The 22,949-nt window shown below is 35.9% G+C and overlaps 1 protein-coding gene and 1 long non-coding RNA gene across 14 annotated transcripts in view; one reads left to right on the plus strand and one right to left on the minus strand.

Moving 5' to 3' along the window:
* The window catches only part of LOC119774693 (DNA (cytosine-5)-methyltransferase 3A-like), a 92,313-nt gene that overhangs the window by 21,066 nt on the left and 48,298 nt on the right, over window positions 1-22,949 (minus strand). For 12 of the 13 annotated variants that reach the window (XM_038272343.1, XM_038272349.1, XM_038272341.1 and 9 more), the window contains one exon: window positions 1,036-1,239. In XM_038272343.1, the coding sequence (XP_038128271.1) occupies window positions 1,036-1,239 (204 nt within the window). Of the gene's footprint in view, window positions 1-1,035; window positions 1,240-8,443; window positions 8,602-22,949 lie in introns of those variants that run through there. The other variant, XM_038272345.1, reaches the window with a different exon arrangement.
* Window positions 16,335-18,443, plus strand: LOC119774695. The gene is made up of 4 exons (XR_005279561.1): window positions 16,335-16,360; window positions 16,845-16,926; window positions 17,512-17,698; window positions 18,399-18,443. It is a non-coding gene; the product is annotated as an uncharacterized LOC119774695 (long non-coding RNA).

Raw genomic sequence — 22,949 nt, forward strand, 5'->3', positions numbered from 1 at the left:
GCAAGGCCACATTTAATTTTTTCACCATCAGTATTTAAATTTTTTTTGTTATGCAGTAACGTGAGGGGGTTTTAAATGTAGCAAAGTAAAACTACTTAGGTTAAAATTTACTCGAGTAAAAGTAAAAATTACATATTTCAAAAACTACTCAGAAAATTACAAATTACTCATAAAAAGTACTCAATTACAGTAACTTGAGTAAATGTAATTCATTACTTTCCACCCCTGCATATAGAATCATCTGACCTGAACCTGCAAGTATTCATTTTTAACGTCATGGATTTGCATTCACTGAATATGTTCGTTTCCACATACACATACATTAGAGAAGAGTTAGACAAAACTTTTATTGTAATTTTGTATACACAGAGTGTATACACAGTGAAGAAGAAGGGCTAATTTGGATGAGGTACCAAAAAACATTACCACAGAGACGCCAAAGAACATCTTACTCATCAGCATACTCATCACCTCCCACCTGGCCAACAGTGATGGTGACCAGAGAAGTTCTGAAAATACTGAAGCGTGACCAAAACATTCCTGCCACGATTTCCACCCACACTAAAATCTGGCAAAAACAACTCCTACTCCTATCTACTAACTCGGGCCTAGCTGTGAGGTACTAGATTAACCAGAAACCAACCTTCTTCAACTACAAGTCTGTTCATGCTCCTCTGCCTCAGGAAATATTTAACCTTAATCCCCTTTTAATCTATCTCCTTTAAAATTCTTCAGCCTTCCAGGTGGAGGTTCTAATAGTTTGGTTGGTTTGGTTTACAGACCAATTCTGAAGACAAGCTATAATTAAATAGGAGTAAATAAACTAATAATTTAATCATTAACTGATCCTACATAGTATAAGAAAATACATTTTTTACTGTTGCGTATTCACAGCAACATACAAAAAAAGTGCAAATCTTCTGTAAGTGAAGTAAAAGCAAATTTTTTGAAGCTTTATTAATCTACAGGTAATCTTTTGTTAGCTTATTTTTTTTTTAATAGAAATATTATGTGACTTTTTCTTATGTATGTTACCTGGTACTCAATCTCACTGGCCATAGCTTGGTCGCCTCTGGCAACTGGATCGGGTGTCACGGCAACTGTTGGAGACGCCGGATCTGTGTGTTGCTGTGAAGGGGGAGGAGTCGGGCTGGCTAGCTCCTCCTCTTTTTGAAAGCCACTCTCTGATAGGTCATCCATCATACTAATCTCAGCCTCTCTGTATGCCCTCCGTTCTGCCTGTGAGAAAAAACAAACACAAAACTCCTATAACCACTTTTTTTCTAAAGTTTATTTCATTTAGCCTAACTTCTGACAACAAAAGTAAATCGTCGTCGATGTTTTCCGACGATGCAGTTAACACCCAAAGCTCCACTTGAAGCCTACTTTACAGTAAAAGTGCTTAAAAATTATTGAAATAAAAAAAAGTGGCTCTAAATAGGGCTAGAACAGGAAACTAAATTAGATCTAAATATTTCCAACAAAACACCAAATCGTAAAATGTTTTAATTAATAGAACATGTTTACTTTTCAAAAAAAATCTGAAAATAGTTTTCCATTTCCAGAAAAAAACAATCCTGCCATCATATGTGTACATATATAATGTCTAAAGTTTCTGGATTATAACTTTAGATTTTTATTACTTTTAGTCTAATCTCATAATCACAAACTCTTCTAGTTGTGCTTCTTTAGTGTTTTTCTTTTCAAATGATCTGACGGCCACCACAGATTAAGGCCTTTGAGACCAAGAAACAGTTCTTTATTTGTTTCACCAAACAGGAAGTGAGCACAGAGAAAACGGGTGCGGTGGCATTACAGTTCAACGGGTTCATCTCAGGGAAGTGGAAGGAGGGAGGGAAGACAAAGAGTCAGTGAGTAAATGGGATTATATGATAAATCTGGATAATACAGCAGAAAGAGAAACTGCAGCATTCCCAGTATGAGAAAGAAGATATGAAAGGAGCGGGTCACAAGCCTCTAAGAAGTAAGAAAGAATATAAACAAACTACAACTGTTTAAATTAAAATCTAGCATTCATACTGTTTAAGTATCATCTACAGTGTAAAGTATCTGTTTTTGACTAGCAGTGGTGACATTATATTACTGTTTTGTTGTTTTATTATTAGGGGCATAATCAAATATCCATCAAATTAAAGTAGGGTAAAGACCTTTACTCTTGAAAAGTTTCTGTGTTTTAAAGAATCATCCATTCTTTTTTTGTGTGTGAAATTCTTTAAACCTGCTTATAGACAAATGTACTTAACAGCTTCAGTATAAACTAAGAAAAAAATAATGTAAAAAATGTTAATAGACTGAAGTTATCTGCCTTAATCTGATCTCTAACAACAAAATGTTATGACACATAATAATTTAATAAATCCTAAATATGTTTCCCTTTCTATCATTTCACCCATTGTTGCATTATTTTTACACCACTTAATCAGCTATCTTTGTACACTGAAAGTAAGAATTAATCAGTCAAACATCTACTCAAGTTAAAGTATTGAAGTACTCACTTATGAAAATACTTGAGTATTGAAAAATATGAATAAAATTTTCTAATATCAGTGCATTTTTTGTATAATTTTCAGAGTAATTTTAAAGAATCTTGTAACTTTCAAAAACCACCTGATTTATTTTAGAACTACCTACTACTAATTCTACAACACTTGTAAAAAACCTCAACTTAAAAAATGCCATAGGAAATAAGGACAGCTATTTTGATTATTATTTCATATTTAAAATCAAGCAAAAAGAAAATAGGAGTGTCTTGATTCTCCTCACAGTTCCACTATGTTTGAGTAGAGGTTTAAGGTTTTATCCGTAAAGAAACTATAGCTCTGATTTGAGAACTCATCCTACTGAACAACTTAAACACATGGCAAAAACTAATACCTTTAATAAAGTAATTAAACTACTAATAAAATCTGCTCGGAGTTTCTCACATTTGGGGAATCTCATGCAAATCTGTACAACAGTGGTGTCCAAATTCAGTGGTGTCCACTAAGGTAAATAGCTATCTTTACTGTTTATTATTTAGTTTTAAACGTAACAGTACAGCTTTCATTTAGTACTAATATCTACAGTGATTTTAACACTTGACCAACCTTGATCAGCAATTGGTCATTTAGAAAACAAAAACCCTGCATAGCCAGTAAAACAACCACACAAGAGCTCTTTAAGGCTGCAAAATGTCTAACTGTATGAAGATTGACCCAGGTTAACTTCCTCCATTGAAAAATGTAAGTTATAAGATTAGGAGAAACGATGCACGCTCGCTGTTCATTCAGGACGCCACAACTGAGACTTTGATGAAGGCAGATAACAAGAAACTGAAGAAGGTGTGTAGAGGCTCTAAAAGGCTTTATTTCTTTTCGTCTTGGACAACGTAGGATAGAGCGGGGCATTCTAAAAAAAACCATGATTCAAGACAGGGAAGTTTTACTTCTCAAAAGGGAATGCAACTGAATCCTGCTAAATGACGGTAACCACAATCCAAGTATGAATGTTTACCATGGGATCTAAAAGGTCAGCTTTTTATTAATCCTATTGTCCTAAAATAACGTGACATTTATTTTATTCAACAATACTATTTGTTTAAACAGTTGCATTTTAAATAATCCAGAAAGTAAAAAAGTTTTTTTTTATGTTCTTATATAAAACTTTAAAAACACCCAAATTCTTCTATTGGTCAATGAGAGGTTTAAATAATCGGCAATCAGAGAGCAGAAACAAGTCTTGAAATCTCTAAACCTCCTGCTTTAATCTTCTGCAAACAAGGCTTTGACTTATTGCTTATAGTTGAAAGAGAAATAAGTAACCATTTTTATGCTTTTTACTTTATAAATCTGTAAAAAAATATAGGCAGGGGAGACTGGGAACAGCTGCAGCAAGTCTTTTTTTTTTTTTCAATCAGAAACTTGAAATCAATACCGCACATTCAGCTGGAGCCTCCAACTAACCAATAGACTAGAAGCCAGATAGAAGATCATTGTCTAAAATTTTATGCTAAAAACGTGTTTTTACATGTGTAGTTTTGAATTCCTGTTTTGACACTTTGTATAAATTAATTAAAAGTTAGGTTGATTGAATAATTGTTTAATTTACATCAAACTTACATAATTAACGTGTGCTATAATTTCTGTTACCTAGAACTTGCTGTTCTGTGAGAAGGATAATCAAAATCCAGGGACATAAGGCGACAATGGTGCATGTGGAAGTCCTGGGCACATTAAGATCACCAAATGTTAATCTGACCGATGGGAGGGTGAGGGGCTTAATAGATTATTATCAATATTTGGATGCTTAGAAGAAAAGTTAAATAAAAGTTTACTAATCTTTGCTATAAAAAATCTGTTTAAAAAAAGTCCTTTCCATTCTAAAACTAGATTTTGAGCAGATATGGATACTTGAATACATTTGTTTGCCGTGATAATCTGGGATGGTTATTGAAAGAAGTATCTAAAAATGTATATAATTTTTCATTGTGAGATGTCTGTGCATGTGCATTTTTCAGAGAGACCAATGTTGCAGTTTATTCATTGAAGTTTTATAAACAACACAAATTCTCAGAATAATACTCATGGAGACAAAAACAAAAGGCTATGAAACTAAATACATGGGCCATTAGCAGACAGACGTAGATGGTTAGTGTAGGCCCAATTGTCTCAGAGTTATTAGTTCCAATCATCCCCGGTATCCGCTATTTCACTCAGTCAATAAAAATGCTATTAATTCAACTAGATTTGCATATTATATGTATATATTTGAAATAGTCTGCTTGGACACACTGTTTCCTAGATACTGTATTCCGAGTGTAATACATTTTGAGCTCCAAATACTGATAAATTATTTGTCTATCATATCTGACTACCAGTGTCGATCCCACCTAACGTACGATTTTTGAACTTGAGATACTATTTATCAGAGAACATGAGAAGACTTGTACAATGGTTAAAAAAGGAAATTAGTAAAAAAAAAAAGTGTATTAATAATAATTCATATTGTCACAGGATATGTCAGAACATTTTTCCGAGTAGTTCTGGTCAGTTAATCAAGATCCAGATGTTGCTCTAAGTACAGAACTTTAAATCTGGAAAGAAATTTCTAATTTAGGTAAATTCATACACACTAAAGTCTCCTGAGAGATTACTGCTAATTACTAGCAGAGTATAAAACTTTGATATGAAGACAACACACTGACAGACTGTATCTAAATAATGCGCTCAGTTAGAAACTGCCTATAACATAATGACTTTATGCACTACTACACTGTCACAATCCCTCTGTGGCCCAGATGAAAGACTCAATGTCTCCACCGGAGCCTTTTATTGGCTTAGACCAATCTTTTTTTTCACATAGTGAACAGGACACTGAGGTTTGTACCAAAGCTGAGCTGCAATTTGTAATAAAAACTTAATTGTATTACTAAACAAAGGAAGTAAGGCCTGCAGGCTGAAAAAGAAGCATGGTGGACAGCAGAAGTGGGATAAATCGTCAAAGTGAGAGTTTTAGGGTTACACCATGGATCACCTCAGTTGAACTCTGGGGTGAAAAAGTAATTTCTTCCTGCTTCAGTTGACCTCTGAACCTGTAAAATCTCAATCAGCTCTTTCTCATCAAATATGCATACACAGACTCCCACATTTTAACATGCACAGTAATCTTTTTTCCATATGTTTTCACTTCTATTTTTACATATTATTTACATATATACTGTATATAAGGTAGAGGAATAAATCAGCCTAAGTCTCCCTCCTAGAATGGCTGCATGTGTGTTGCCAAGAAATATTAGCTTCCTTAACTACCACCAATGCTTGCTTTAATAAATACATTAGATTGTTATTGTTCATGAAAACCATGAAAATACATAAAAAACCAAACACATCATTTTCACTGGACATTAGATTAAAATATGTCTGAAATCAAAAAAATAATATTGAGGCTCGATAGAATTAGTTGGCAGCATTGCTGTGCCTTGTGTTTATGTTGAGTTTCATTTCTCTGGAAGTCAGAGATTGAACCAAAAAATTATAACGGACCTAAGTAGAAAGCATTTTAATCTGAAATCTTACTGCATTACAAGCTGAAAAAGTCACAGTGTTTAACGGGAAAGGTACCATAAGTGCTAAAAAAAAATGTATATTAAAACTCTTACTGAACTTGATTTGTGTGGCAGCTGAACAGCTTGTAGTTAAACATTTTGAATGCACGGGGCATTCCTGAGGTGTTTCTGGTAGGGCACCTCAGGAATTAAAGCTCTACATCCCAACACAAGATTCTTGAGTGACATTGGAGACCGCTTACCAAATTAGTACGTCTATCATTTAACAGAAACTTTTAAACTGCTGTATGTCTAGACTAGAAAAATAGGATTAAATGCAAGATAAATAAGATTAAGCAACACAGGACGCATCCCCAAATAATAGAACCTTATGCATATGTTACACTATTGATTCATTTAGTCCTTTTTTATGTGATCACCTCCCTCTGTATATCTACTTCCCTAAACTGCTAGGTCCAACAGTTTTAACCATCGTGGTTCTTCTGTTATTAGAACCTTGAGGTCAGTCAACCTCCTGCCTGCCTTTGTATCCTTCATTATGCTACCTTATTGACAGACTGTGACAATGTGGGACCTTATTCTGGTCAAACTATACTGTTGTGATGAGAGGCTGCCCAACTGTCCCTGTTGCAACCCCAGATCTGTATATTTCCCTAAATGTTTAAACAGGTAAACAGAATTTAAAATAATTGTGTCCAAAATCAAATTGTGCAAATACCATATGACTAATGAGTATTTTAATGTTAGGGTCAAATAATTTATCCTGCATTTGCTGCTATTGCACTTCTGGTTAGACCTAAACTGCATTTTGTTGCCTTGTACATGTGTAATGACAATAAAGTTGAATCTAATCTAAAATCTAAAAAAATAAAATAAAAGTTTGAAGAAGGAGTGATAGTTGTGAGTTACAACTTTGAACTCTGAAAAACCCAAAGGACTGGTCAGTGTTTTCACTCTTAGTGCCGCCCCCTTGACCTACGATCCCTGACTTTTTGACCCAACCAATGAGCCATCTCTTAAAGCCCATAACGTTTACAAGCGTGACTGACCCTAACCTCCAGATGAACTCAACATTGCTTCAGAAAATTACACTTCAATAAAAAATTTTAGCATAGTCTCTCTCTGAGTCTCTTGCATCTATGGGATACTTTGAGGAGAAACTTTCCATTTTTGCATGAAGTCCGACAATAGTAAAAATAGTAAATGACCTGTATTTATAAAGCGCTTTTTCAAGTCAGAAGACTTGACTGAAGTGCTTCACACTACATTCAGTCATTAATCGCTATGATCTTTACTACTGAAATGCTATACCTGATGGCTTAAGGAAATTAAGTAAAGATTTGTTTTTGTAATTATTTGGTGACTTTCCATTTTTTTCGTAAATCCAGGGTTGGCTCGACTCTGTTATTGCAATTTTTGTCATGAAAATGAAAAATAAGCGATCAAATAGTACAGTTTTATATTTTAAATAAATTAAAATAAATACATTCTTAAAAAATACAGCAAGTTCAAAACTAAAACAGAATATTTTGTGAGTATTTAAAAATTTGTAGTAAGAATATGTTTTAGAAGTGTAACGTAAATCATAATTCTATTTTCCAAAGCAAATGAAAACCATAAATACACATGTTGTGCTTAGAAAATGTTCATTTCACTGCTGTAAGCTGCTCATTCACTGTTGAAAAGCTTTATGCATCAACATTTCATTAAATACACAGAGTGCATACAAAATGACAGCAAAGTTAGTCTAAGTCTAGAAGAATCTGAATAATAGGTAAAAAAAAATTGCCTATTCTGCAATAATTCTCTTATGGCTTAATGTTGTTTTTCAATCACTCCATGCAAAACTATACACAGGCATAATATTAAGAAAAGTGATTTAATCAACATTTATACTGATTAGAGATGGGAGTATTTAGTTTTCAAAAAAATTATTTTTAAACTGTTTTGCCCCTATTAAGCATGCAGAAATTTTTCACAGCAACAGCCATAAACTTCAGATTTGATTGACCAGAACAACAGTTGAAGATGTAATAAAACTGGAAAAAAATTGCAGGATTAAAAACTGGGACATGGTTTTAAATCCAGTAACACAGGGCTTTGACTGAACATCACTGAACTCTTTAGCTTTCCCACAGGATAGAATATTTGGAAATGTTTTATCAGAAATAATTTAAAATAATTATTAAATCAAAACATTTTCCTCCTTGATGTAGATCTAAAAAGAACTCTTGAGAGAAGTTGACAGTCAACCCAGCTTGTGCCAGTTTAATAACCAAAGCTTGGCTGCATCTTTTTTTCTCCACACACTACTGTGGATAATTTGCAACACTTCAAAAAAAAAGAAAGAAGGAAAGAAAATAAGGAGAAGCTACTTACAAGTCGCACATGGTAACTCTCCAAGTGTAACCCTTCCTCCCTGGCTCTCTTCCTCTCTGTCATTTCTTCGTCTAGCTCTGACTCACCTTCCTGCTCTTCTTCCTACTCCTTTCTTACTGCGTGTCTCCTCGGCTACATTCGCCCTCTTTGCTCTTTTTTGCTCTCTGCTGATTGGCCGCCAGTGAAGTGTGTGATTTACTGACTCCTTTCCCTAACAGATGTTAACGTGAACGACAACAACACACAGGCACCGATAGGTGGGGAGAAGTTTTGTGTTTGGTAGCCTGAGGGCTTTTAGAGTGATGATAGACACAGGCAAATTAGGGTAGTGTTTATGTGTGTGTGAGTGTTTGTGTGCCAGGTGTGTATGCAAACTGAGGTCAAAGGTTAGGTAAGCCGTTGAAGTGATATGGCTGCAGGATTTGTTCAGGCAAAACCTAAAAAGCACATATGCATATAAAGACAGTTGAAAACAGACATTTACATATGTGCCTTTTTTAATAGAGCAGACAACAAATTTCCTCCATGTTTTTGGTCAGTTTGGATTAACAAAATTATATTTTGGTTATCCTAACATTACTATGCCTCTAAAGTCATCTGGGACATCAGATGACATCATGGTTTTGTAATCCTCTGTTATTTTCAACAATCTTACTTTAAATATAATAATATTTTTAGGGTAAACTATTAAATACATCTACTCATTGTATGACACAATGGAAATAGAAAAAAAAAGTGGAGGACAATTTTAGATCTTAACTTGTTCATCCTTGGGTATGTTTCCCCCAAGCCTGACGGAGCCACGTTTCTCTGATAAAACAATTATAATGCAAATATAAGCGCCTGGGAATGTCCAGCTATCACACTGTCAAAGAAAGAGATGTTGTGATACAGGACTTAGGGTGAAACGTGCATGTCAACCCCAAAATGAAAGCAGAAGTAGATGCTAGTAACGCTAGGAATAGAGTAGGGCTGCATCAACGAATCGATAAAATCGATAAAAATCGACTTTTAAAAGCGTTGGCAACGAATTTCATCATCGATTAGTTGTGTCGCGCGATTATTGCGTCATCCGCCGCGCCGTCATCACTGCCTCTTGACTGAAAGAGGAAGAAAAAAAAATACGGCAGAGCGAGTCAGCGCCGCAGGTGTAGTGTTGCCAACTCCGCGACTTTTCAGACCCCTCCAGCGACTATTTTTCAAAAAAGCGACTAGCGACAAATCTGGCGACTTTTTTCGGTGTCACTGGCGGCTTTTGGAGACTCTTACGTGAAAGCATGCATCGTTCCTACTCTGCCGTGGGGCGCATCCCCCACCCCAACCGCGTTTTCCCGCAGGAGTCCCTCTCAGTCAGAGCCTCAGCGTCCAGACTGCAAATGAAGCGCGCATGCACCGGTATTGACGGCGCAAATTGATCACAATAATTAAAATAGCCTGCGCTTTGTAAAGCGAAAAAAGTGATAACATGCAACTTTTTTCAAAAGAAATTAACATGGCACGGAACCACCATGTTTGTTTGGTTTTAAAGTGGGGAAACGTAGCTCATCTGATGCTTTCCTTACCGTGTTAGTAGGTTACAGACAGTGATAAGGTTGGCTACTTATTTTACTTTTAATTTCATTTGAATTAGCTTAAGCAGCGTTTATATTTACTTTATAAATAAATTTACTTGCAAATTATGAGGGCAAGACTTTTAAAGTTTAAATCTTCTGGCAAAGATAAAGTAAAGATGATCCTGCAATTTATAGAAGTAAAGCAGAATAAAATCCAGCAAGATCAGTAATATGTCAATTAATTATATGCCACATTCCCATGTAAATATCTGTCTTTGGAGGATGTGTTTTTTAGCACCCCTAGTTCCCTCATTTTTATTCCAAATACAATTTATAATTTGAATCACAGGGCTATTTTTATCTCTATGGTTCAGTATTTTCTCAAGTAGCAACTTTAACTGCTGTACTTTCCTGTCTTAAAAGGCAGCCCTCTTCTAGTCTAAAAAAACTCATTTGTTGAAATGGGGGGGCCTATTGTTTGAACCCCTTAGAGGCTTTTAAAAACAAAAATGTCTTTTTTTGCGCTTTATGAAACAAAGTACCCTATATTTTGTGGATGTACAGCTACATTTCTCATGTAAGTTTGCGTAGTTTTAACACAAACATTTATTTTTCATATTGCACCAGTACAGTTAATGAGCAACCTGTACTTGTGTGCTTGTTTGTTCTGTCTATAATGTTTATTTTGGAATAAAGAGGTTAATATAAAAAATATTTTTTGTCCGATTCATCGATTAATCGAAAAAATAATCGTCCGATTCATCGATTTTTAAAATAATCGTTAGTTGCAGCCCTAGAATAGACTAAAAAAAGCTCTGTACCAACATGGGCTGAAAGGTCAGAGAAGAACTTACACAAGTGTACGTTCCTGAAAAAGTGTGTGCTGCCAAGGGAAACTACAAACCCGACTCTGTTACATCAGCTCTGTCAGGAGGAAGTGGCCTAAGTTTCAGCAAGCTAATGTTAGAAGCTTGTGAAAGAAAACCCAACTTGTTTGAGTGCAATCGTTTACTTTTAAGGGCAGTTATTTTAGTAAAAAATTAAATCTGTAAATCTTTCACGTCCCAGATTATTCTTGCGTTTCGCAACAAATTCAATTCTATTAATCCTAAAAACAAGAAAATGGTAGTCCTTCAGTCCTTTAATGGAAGCTGGTTTGCAGATACTGACTGGTAAACGAAGCAATTCATCACACGCCAGCAGAAATCTGGGACATGTTAATCTCTGCGTTAGTCACCGGTTTCACTGCCGTTTTATATTCTGTCTAAAAAAACACACACTATTTTGGTCATCTTGCGCTTCCTAGGTTTGTCAACACATAACTGAACAGTTAATTCTCATGAATGATTTAAACCATATTTTTTTTCAACATGTAATCAATAATTATTTATCTTCTTATTCATCTTCTAAGAGTTTTAATCTCTAAGCTTCATTCCAGGTTATATTTCTCAATAACAGTGGCAAGTATATCAAACCATTAGCAGTTTTTTTTTTAGCTAAATAAAGAACACTCTTTTTTGGTTTACTTTCCTCCACATATAAACTCATTCCTACAATCCCTTAAGGGGGTTAGAGTACCGTAGTTGAGAACTGATGCACATTACACCACAGTGGGGTGCTTCTTCTGTCACTGATAAACTACACTTTTTAGCACAATGCCAGCACACTCTTTCATAAGTCGACCAATACAGCACAGTTAGCGACTCTTAGGTTCAACAGCAGTCATTTGACCTCAACCCCCTCGCTCCTTTACAGTCTTTCAGGAAACACCCAAAGATGGCCAGAGGGTGTCTGATTGCTAAATCCTGCCTTGAAGTGTGTTCTGGGAGTGGTAACAAATTAACTCTTTGCATGCCAAAATAAGCTATCCAGCCAACAGCTGGGCCCTCTACAGTTGATACACACCAAAGAAGCTAAAGTTCTCCGAAAAAAAGTCCTAATATCTTAATAGGAAACGCAAAAGGGATAATTACAGTATAAAACTGCATGATTTCCTGATATTCTGCAATCCTAAAATCAGACTGCAACTATATCTTCTTCTTTTTCTTTTTAACAATTGAGTCGATTTAACAGGTTGAGTTCTCCGCTGCGAGATCGACAAAGTAAATCAATCAATCAATGTGTTTCAAAAATGTATGTTTCTATATTCCTCTATCAGGATTATGGTTAACTCTCAGTGGTCCTGCTTACATTTCATTCCACGGTCTTGTATTGCATTCATCAGCTCACGCCTGAAAGCTGAGGATGATGAGTCACAGAGGAGAACATGGAATTGACAGGAAGTCCCATTTGCTCTACCTTTCTGTCTTTTTTTCTCTCGTTCCATCTGTCACATGAGCTGGTAACAGTTTGAGATTTGAACACCAGATGGTATCAATCTGACCCAGTAGAGTCTGTTTTTCTAGTACATGTAAATGACAACAAGTTTGTAGAGTTGAAGGTTTAAGAAGAGTAAAGCCCTTTCTAAGTGTAAAACTTTAATGGAGAGCATCGTTTTTTTTTACATTGGGCCCTTGATTTTACGTTATTACATCATGTTCTACTCACCCATATTAGTTTTGTGTCATTTAGAGCTGTTCTGAAGATATTCTGTTAGGTCATATCCAAGTAACGTCTTCCTATGGGCAAAGACTTGAAGGCACAAACTAAACTGTTCATAATGTATTCTTTATGGTACGCCAGCATTCATAACATGTAGGCAAATCACTGTCACCCAGACATTCGCGGTTATATTTTTTTATATTTATAAACAAAGCGGTGCGTGTATGACGTTATCCACGCGCTGAACTGGAGTCGAAACAGGCAGCCCGGGCCACAGGCGGCTACGCACTACCCCTTCTATTCATTCGGCTAGCTAATCTGAATCGTTCAATTCCATTTAAAGAGCGAGATCATCTGTGGTAGTAGCACTAGACATCTTCCAGGCATGTGAGTAAAATTAGCTGCAGTTCTGCGGACAGGATGAATGAACAGTAGCCGGCGCGCATGGATAACGTCATACACACTCGCCTGAATGTTATGAATGTTGGCGTACCATAAACTTGTTGCCCACAGGAAGAATAGGAAGACGTTAATTGGATATAACATAACGGAATATCTTCAGAACAGCTCCAAATGACACAAAACTAATATGGGTGAGTAGAACATGATGTAATAACGTAAAATCAAGGGCCCAATGTAAAAAAAAACGATAAAAATAGTGTTCCCCTTTAAATACACCTGCTTATTCTTCATGATCCGCAGTCACGTGTCAGGCTGATTTTTAAGGTTATTCCCTTACAATACAGAGCACTGGAGGATAGGGTCAAACAAGCGACAGAGGAAACAACAAGCACCTTTGGTTTTGGTCGGTTTCAGTCTCCATCTTTGTTCTCACACGCTCTCATAGTTCTGGTTTTGGTCGGTTTCAGTCTCCATCTTTGTTCTCACACGCTCTCATAGTTCTGAGTCTCAGTGACTTTCTCTCCCCCCATTATAACCACAGACCCCTATGCCTCAGTCAGGAACTCTCTTTTTCAACCAAAGCCACAAATATATAGTTGCATTTTTACTCCTAGTGACATTTACTTTCATACACAAACTTACTCAGGATTTGCTCTGTTAATAAAATATGTTTTGGCTGCAGCAGTGACAGAAAATATTTTCAAAATAAAAATATTCAGTATCAATTAGAAGATCTTCTTTGGAAAAACGTATAATTTTATGGTTCTCTGTTACGTTTGTTGAGATTATCTTTGTTTATTTTCTTTTTTATTTTGCTGTTCCCTATATATTTAGTTATGTACAGAACGCAACTTTTATATTATGAATATTCCATTTTCTCATGCCCTAGCAGCAGCCTTCTTAATTGTTTAAACAACTGTTCTCAATTTTCTTTGAAAAATAGTTTTATTTTAAGAACATTTTATTTAAAGGAAGCAGTCTGTCAATCTCTGTTGGAGTTAAGTTTAGACTTTGATTAGGAAACTTCAAAACATTTATATTGGTTGGTTTGAGCCACTTTATATACCTGAACAGACTAAAAGTTTATCCGAATGTTTCACAGCTGTTCATGTAGTTTATTTCTTCACCTTGTCAGTCAGGTTCTGTTTAAATATTTTTTTTGCCTCTACTAGTGTAGCAATTATCCTATCTGGGTATGAAAAGTGAAACTGAACCAAAATACTGTAATCACAGTCATTCCGGTTTTGATAACTGGATTCCTTATTGGTTCATTTGGTTAGCTTTCTTCCATTAAAATATAAAAACAACATTTGAAAAATTATGTTTATATATATTTAGAATATCCTTGCCTGGTATTATATTACCAGGCACAGCACTTATTTCATAATAAAGTAAAAAGCCAGCGGGTGTACAGTAACATAAGGATTTTGAGGAGCTTTAGTATTTGTTGAAGTTGAAGAGATCCTAGATCAGAGAAATGTATAATGTTTTTATCATCTAAAAATACTTTAGAAAAATCTACTCTAAATACAAAAAAGGAAGGTTTAAAAATGTGCTCTGTATTTTTTTTTTTGTGTGTGTGTCTGTGCTTTGGAGAGATTTTAGCTAAAATCATACCATCTGTTTGTACCCACTTGGCAGTGGACAAAGAAGCAGCAATTAAAAGTAGAAATTTAACTTGGCTATAAATACAGCTTATGAATACATGGCAGTAATCAGCAATTGGCTAGGGTAAATTAAAAAAAATCAAATAATGTTTCCCCCCAATATGCCTTTTTTAAAAAAGGAATTATGATGCTGAAAACAAGAAAAATACCCTTTTTCTTTCCAATAATAAACTATTATTGATTGAGTGGCTTTATTCAACTCACAATGGATACATTTATTCATTACATCGGCTCAAATATTCAAAAAGAAGAAGAAGGTGCCAAAGGAAGAAAAGGTGCTTCAGGGTATAAACAGTGCATCCATATATATATATATATATATATATATATATATATATATATATATATATATATACCTCACAAAATCCAATAAGTACCAATAAATATCAGCAAACATTTATTTTTAAGAATAAACTCCCTTTCAGAGTAAATAACCAAACAACACAAGAGTTGATAAGAACAAAACAAGAGTGCAAATTAATCAAAACTTAGTTGTATTAAAATTTCACTGAAAATAATCCCAAATATTACAAGTTACAATATTACAATATAAGGGCCCCAACTGCCCCAATATTCCATTTGGAAAAAAAATGAAGAACCTTGGAACAATGTTTGTGTCCTAGACACCAGAAAAGCTCCTTTGCTCTTTGTGTTTCTGAAGTCAAAATGATTAGATCAGTTATTTTAAGTGCTGTATATTTAATAGAAGTTATACCCAGTCTACATAATGCCACCCCACACTGTATCCCAAGCATATTGGAGTGACCTGAGCACAGCACTCTAACATCTGATCCCACTGGTCAATTCACACTTTTAACACAAAGTTAATGAAACATAATAGTAACTGTTTCTGCATTGTTTTCCACACAATATTTACTGGAACCTTTAAAGGGGTCATAGAATGATTCTATAGGGTATTTGGTGCTGGTCCTTAAAGGAATAGTACACCCAAAACATGATTAGCCTTCATTTTCTACTCACCCCCATGCTGAACAACACTCTGGAGTACTTTTTTGATATCTCAAATGCATCTGGAGATCTGGGAGGCTTCTTGCTGTCTGCTGACATTCAAATAATGGAGGTCTATGGCGCCCGAGACAGAAAGGTCCATAAAAGTCCACAAAAACGTGTCAATATTCCTCCATAATGCTCGTCCAATGTAATCCAAGTGCCCTGAGTGGGTAGCGTCCAGAATTTACTCGAAACTAAGTCATTTAGAACGTTTTAGAGCCTAAACAGTAGTGTATAGGATTTCCTAATAGCGCCCCCATGCGCGCTCACGACTCTACGGAAACCGCGGCAGACCAAACCGGAAGAAAGTGCGCATTCAGCGTCTGCTCTGCAGATAATGCAAGCGTAGAAGAAGAAGTTCCGCTTTTCACCTGTTTATTTTCTGCCCTGAGCCAGGTGAGCACGAGGTCAGTCTCTCTCAGAGTTTGAAAAAGTTGTTGATTAGTGATTTTAGTCGTGAAATTAAGAAGATGGTTCGAGTGCGTTCCTATCCTGGATGCTTCAATCAGATGAAGCGGCAGTGTGGAATAACCCATTCCGTAACTTTCCACAAATTACCTCTTCGGGACCCTGAAAGGCTAAAACTGTGGCTAATAGCTCTACGAAAAGATCTAAGGACAGCTAACGTGGATTCTCTCCGTGTCTGTAGTGAACACTTTTCAGCGGATGATTTCCGAACCTGTAAAGGAAGAGCTTTATTAAAGAGTACAGCTGTGTCGATGGTGTCACAACTAAGGACAGAGGTATGTACTTTATAAACCATTTATGTAACTTACACGTTTGTATATGATCTGTATTTTTACCGGTACTTTTTTAAAAAACGTTAAAATGTTAAAACACGCTAATATTACTTGAGTAAAAATGTTAACTTCCACATCAATTTGGACAATCATGGAATTTTTTACAAGTCATGTTATTTTAGTTGCTTTGTTATCATACGGATTTTTTTTACACTGTATGTATGTACAACCCACCTATTGACAAACACCCGCTCCACAGCTCAGTGTGACATTATATTAATTTTGTGATCAATCAATGTGATCATTGATGGCCTGCAAGTTGTTAGTGTTTAGGAGTTAATAAAAAATAAAAATCTGGATGATAATAACTCAACTTTTAGCACCCAGAGAAATACTAATGTGATCCATGATTTAAAATACATAAATAAATAAATAAATAAATAAATAAATAAATAAATAAATAATATTTATCTTTTTGTCTTTACAGCCCAGGCTTCTCCGCAAAATACAACACCTACAGCTTCATGGAGGACACAACAAATGAAATAATCCTTTTTCAGTTAGTGCAGGTAAGGGAAATTATTATTTCATATTTCATATTACAACATAATATGAGAACAATTGTCAATTGTGTGTTTACAAATTGACTGCACAAAGATACATATGCATATATTTTGTAGTTTTATTTGGATTTTGGTCATTCTAATTGGCAAATAATAATTGTGAAGCGGAAGACTGTGATCTATGTATATGTTTTTTTTTTTAGAGGGTGGGATTGAATTTGGTTTTGTACTTAATCCCACTCGTTTTCGTTCTTCAATTTGATAAATGTAGCCTACATTATTTTTTAAATTTCTATATTTATCTATTTTCAGTTTTCTTTTTTTATTGTATCTTTTTTTTAATATTATTATTATCTATTGTATTTATTATCAATTTTGGTGCATTTATTATATTGTTTTTCTTCCTTTTTTTGGGGGTAATGTTTCTCATTTTCATCATGTGCGGAATGAAATTAAAGAAGTAAATAAATGTATGTGTAATATGTGGAACATATTACAAAATTAATGTTGCTATCGGATTATGACAAGCACTGTCCCATCAAAGATGTATGAAAATGATTTTAAACATTAAATTTTTGTTTTGTGGTACAGGTGACAGAGGCATCCAGCTCTGCTGCCATGGAGCCAGTGGGGTTCAGGAGAGGACTTGATTATCTCCTTGAGTAAGGTCTTGAAGTGGAGGTGGTAACCACTGACCGATCACCATCTATACGAAAAATTATGCGCGAAGAGTATCCGGAAATCCACCATGAGTTTGACATCTGGCATGTTGTCAAGGGTAAGCTGACAAATTGTAATTTGTAAATGTACAATGGTAAAGGAATTACTATAATGAGGAAAATGTTTTTACAATATACTTTGGATAGCCCTTGTACAGCCACATAAACTTTTACATAATTTACCCCTCCCTTGCCAAAGCGCTGGCACCTGCCTAGGTTATACACAGCCCCATTGTGATCCCACACTCCTCTATTACCTGCTCCCACCTTGTACTTCATACCCACCAAGACTATGTTGACGTCACCCATGTGCAGAAGTGCAGTCTGTTGGGACTGTACATCTCCAATCACCTACACTCTCTGAGCCCTGAGCTCCCCATTGTCGTTAAAATTAAATTAAATGAAAAATACTTTATTTATCCCAGAAGGTAAATTAAATATTTTAAAAAGCTCACACTCCTTTCTTTTTTTCGAAACAACAAAGCAATATTGTCTCTAACACCTGGTTCCCTTGATCCTTCCCAAACTCTTTGATCCACCTGTATGAACAACATGTCCTGTCTAACGTTTAGTGCCACCTCAGTGACGTTGCCACCATACACCTGGTGGATACATTTCTTGTACTCCCCAACCAGACTATTTTATAAAGGAATAAGTTTCTTGGATGAGAGACAAAACATCTTCTACTCACACGTTTACTCCAGTTGCCATATTTTATGCTTGCTTGAGACTCATTGACGATTGTTCTGTTTTTGGTAGGGCTAATGAAAAAATTGCTGTCAGCATCCAACAAAAAGGACAACCTGCAACCATGGATAAAATCCATCTGCAATCACTTGTGGTACGCCTGTTCCACTTGTGGAGGTGACCCTGATGTGAGTAACATCACATTCTTCACATTTAGGCAACATAAAGTTATGATAATAATAACTGATCATGCATCATGTCATGCTTCTTTTTGTTTTCTTTTTCTTTTGTTTTCTTCTGTTTTTACTATGGACCTCTTTTGTGTCTGAAATAAAGATTGATTGATTGATTGATATTATGTTTTCTCAGGGAAGCTTGAAGTATTCCATGCATCTATGCTGAAATACACAGAGAAGAGACTGCACTTCCACTACTCAACAATGAAAGCTCGCACCCAGCTTGCCGTTATGGACCACAATGAAAATGTTCAGCGTGAACAGGCCTACACCAACACAGGTAACAAGAAAGTATCTTCAAAACAAAAAAACCTAACCTTGTGCGCTGTGCTCAGTGTCATATACTCATTTATGTCCTCAAAATGAGCTGTATTGAAAAAACAGCAAACATTACATTTAACCTTCAATGGGAACCGCACCTGTTTAGTGAGCTGCTGCACTAAGATCTGCATAACAAATATGGTACTTTATGGTCCTAATTCTCACCACCACAAAATTACAAGTACCAGATTCCTAATTATTTGGATACAATTTCTTGGTTCCTTTTTTGAAACCTAAAACCGAAACTTTTTGAATGCTTTATAATAGCTATGTTATTTCATTAATGTTTCCTCTGTCTTACATTTTCTTCTTTGTTTTTTAGGACAAGCACGGTTCAATGTGGTTTACCCAAAACAAACAAAAGAATGGGTCGCCAAAAAGATCTATGTTCCAACAACACAAACATTCCGGCAAAATCTGGTGGTGCAAGTTGTGCGGAGACGCCTGGAGCCCAACATCAAGATCAAAGACCCCCAGTCATATGTTTCTATCCCTCCCATACCAGAAAACATTGCTCAGAAACCAAAACCTGCCAAAGAGGAAGCCATACAAAAACATACTTCCCGATACAGCAGTTAGTCTGAGTGGTGCAGTATTTTTACTCTTGCCTTTTTATATTTGTACTTATGCAAATAAAAAGTCTAGCTGGTGGCATGTAATTTTAACCTTTTTTTTTTTTCAAAATTCTGGGATACAGAGTCTGATAAGGGGTTTACTTAATATAGTTATGACATGACATTTTTAAATAAAATGGCATGTGTCTGTGGTTGGTTTGTCTGCATTTCACACTTAGGTCTAGAATAAATATTTAATCAAAGGAACAGAGTTACATCTTTCTTACCATCCAAAGTCATTTTGTTTATTTCCAAAACAACACAATAGTACAGGAAAGGTTACAGTTATCGGCTACATAAATTCTGAAATGTTATCTATAATGAGGCAGTATAGGTTTGTGATTTGGGAAAAAATATGAAATATAATGAAGTAGTACAAATTAATATGGAAGAGTCTCTTAGGATTTGTTTATAGTCTTTACAACTGTTCAAAAGCTGCCTCTGCCTCCTTGAAACCAGTATACACTCCATCTGGTGAAGGGTAGCTGGGATGGATGCTTGTAACAATACAGGCTGGTAAAACTCTTCTGCTGTCCTTGCCAAGTCTCTCGCCTTTCAGAATCCACTCGAGTACCACACGGTAGGCCACCAACCTGTACTGACTGGGGGAGGGGGGAGGGGGGGGGTAAAATGGAGCCATTATTTTAGCAATACAAGTGAAAAAGAAAGCATCTCATCCAGGACACAAGCTGGGTAAGATGCTGAGTAAACAGACTTTAGTACTAGCATCACATACAAAAAACTGCACAGTGAGTACCATTAACATTATGTATCTATATATATATGATATATATATATATATATATCATATATGATATATATATATATATCTATATATATATGATATATATATATATATATCATATATATATATATATGATATATATATCATATATATATATCATATATATATCATATATATATATGATATATATAATAATATTATTAGCAAGGCATAGGCCTGTTGCACAAAACTTACTCTGCAGAGAGCGTGTTGTTTGGTCCTGCGGGTCTTGGCCTCTTTTTCCAATTGATTTTGGGCACATGGAAAAACATCTCCAGAACGCCACGGGTCAGTAATGGTGGATAATCCGTGTTTTGGGTGACACAAAGTCTTTGGCTAGTGCTCTCGGTCTCATCAGTGGAGATATTTAGATCCTCCAGTGGTGACATCAACAAGTCCCAGTCCACACAGCAAATGCTCTCCTCTTCTGTTGGCATTGCTTGACAATTTCCACATTTACACCACGTTTCTGACGCTCTACGTCTGTAGCACAACGGTGTTTGCGGCTCAGCTTGAGCTGCAGCTGCCTCATCCATGTCTCTAAGTTCGTCATCTGTGTATTCTGGTTCATAGAGAAAAGGCTCGGCAAAGAACTCCTGCTTTTCCTCAACACTGAAGTCCTCAGACATTTTTCTTTCGTTGTTTCTTTCTTTGCACAGGTAAACAGCACATTTCTTCTTCTACGCTTGCATTATCGGCAGAGCAGACGCTGAATGCGCTCTTTCTTCCGGTTTGGTCTGCCGGCTTCCGTAGAATCGTGAGCGCGCATGGGGGCGCTATTAGGAAATCCTATACACTACTGTTTAGGCTCTAAAACGTTCTAAATGACTTCGTTTCGAGTAAATTCTGGATGCTACCCACTCAGGACACTTGGATTACATTGGACGAGCAGTATGGAGGAATATTGACACGTTTTTGTGGACTTTTTTGGACCTTTCTGTCTCGGGCGCCATAGACCTCCATTATTTGAATGTCAGCAGACAGCAAGAAGCCTCTCAGATCTCCAGATGCATTTGAGATATCAAAAAAGTACTCCAGAGTGTTGTTCAGCATGGGGGTGAGTAGAAAATGAAGGCTAATTATGTTTTGGGTGTACTATTCCTTTAAGGTCTCTGAATAGGGTGTGTAACATCTCTTGGGCTGAAAATTGCATATTTGCTGTTCTATGAGCCCTAATACAAGCCTGGTTAAGAGCCCCAGAATGAAACAACAGGCTTTCTTCCTTTTATGGTATGCTCATGAATATTTAGATGAGCTGTGCACTGATTGGTTGGTTTACAACGACTCATCATAGCAACAAGCACTCACTAACTAAAACATCTAAATTGTTGATATGGTAGGGTGACCAAACGTCCTCCTTTTCCAGGACATTTCCTACTTTTCATACCTAAAAAAAATGTCCGTGGGGAATTTCAAAATCGTCCAGGATTTTGGCCGACTACAATGCATGCATTGTTTTGCCTGCACACTCTCACTCACATCAAAATAACACCACCTCGCATAGTCTAAAATCAGGGATCATTTATCCCACTTGCGGGCATCTGTGAACAACTATCTATATCAAGGAGACTCCCGGAACTTTCGGGAGACTTGGGATGTCTGTTACGGGCCCCCAGCCCCCCTCATCTAGCTGAGAACGGTCCAGTCAGCGGCCCAGCAGTCAACACTTCATACCCGCCCCCTCAATTGGGCCAGTAAACCAGTGGGCTGGTCTGTATGTCAATTTCGGGGTGTGACAAAAGTACAGGCCAGAACCAAATAAGGCAACATCCCCTGAATTGAGGTCAATTCGGTGCTTCGTTTGGATTTGCCCGTTTTATGGTGGAAGTTTAGAATTGTGAGATTTGCAGAGAAAGGAGGTGTCGATGTGGATTGAACTTCTCTACGTCCATTTCACCCACTGAACAATCGTTATTCATCTATGACAATGTAAACTGGGTTTTGCATTCTATGAGCCTTTAATAAAACATGCAACATGCTGAATCACCAACAGGTCATACCAAAACGGAAAGAAGGCAAGCTAATATTAGCCTAGCACACCAGCGAACATCCAAAAAGAGTAGCGGCACATGAAGTAAAGTCTTTTTGTAGCTTTATGTGCGAAGTCTGATAGTGCTTTAAAAAAAATTGGGCTGCATTTATAAGATTGAATTAAGATTTAAAACCCTCGTAGTGGAGCAAAGAAGACTGCAAACAAACTCAAATAAAAAAAAAAAAATGTGTTACAGATTAAAAAAGTGGTTCAAATAAGATATGTTGTTCATATAACACAACCCAAAAAACTTATGAAAATTTATAAATTAAGCACATATATGGACATTTTTAGATTACAGAATACTAATTCGGAAAAAAACATAAAAACAAAACAAAACTAATCACGGAAATATTAAAAAGGGGTATGAGAGGAAAAAGCTTATTTTAAGGCAGCACATTTAACACTATTTCTGCATAACTGTAACATTTATATACCTCTGTTGGTTTCATGTCACAGTATATTTTTGCAACTGCAGTATAAAATATAAACTTTTATTCTATTTAAAGAAAATTTTAATAACTAAAAACTGTAAAAATGCAGAGAACGTTTGAAACAAATGATGAGTAGGCAATCTACTTGTATTATTTATGATGCAAATCTAGGCCCTGACCTTGTTGCTCCGCAAGAAATGAA

Source organism: Cyprinodon tularosa, unplaced genomic scaffold (genome assembly GCF_016077235.1).
Source record: "Cyprinodon tularosa strain WSP-4 unplaced genomic scaffold, ASM1607723v1 ctg825, whole genome shotgun sequence".
NCBI classification, from domain to species: Eukaryota; Metazoa; Chordata; class Actinopteri; order Cyprinodontiformes; family Cyprinodontidae; genus Cyprinodon; species Cyprinodon tularosa.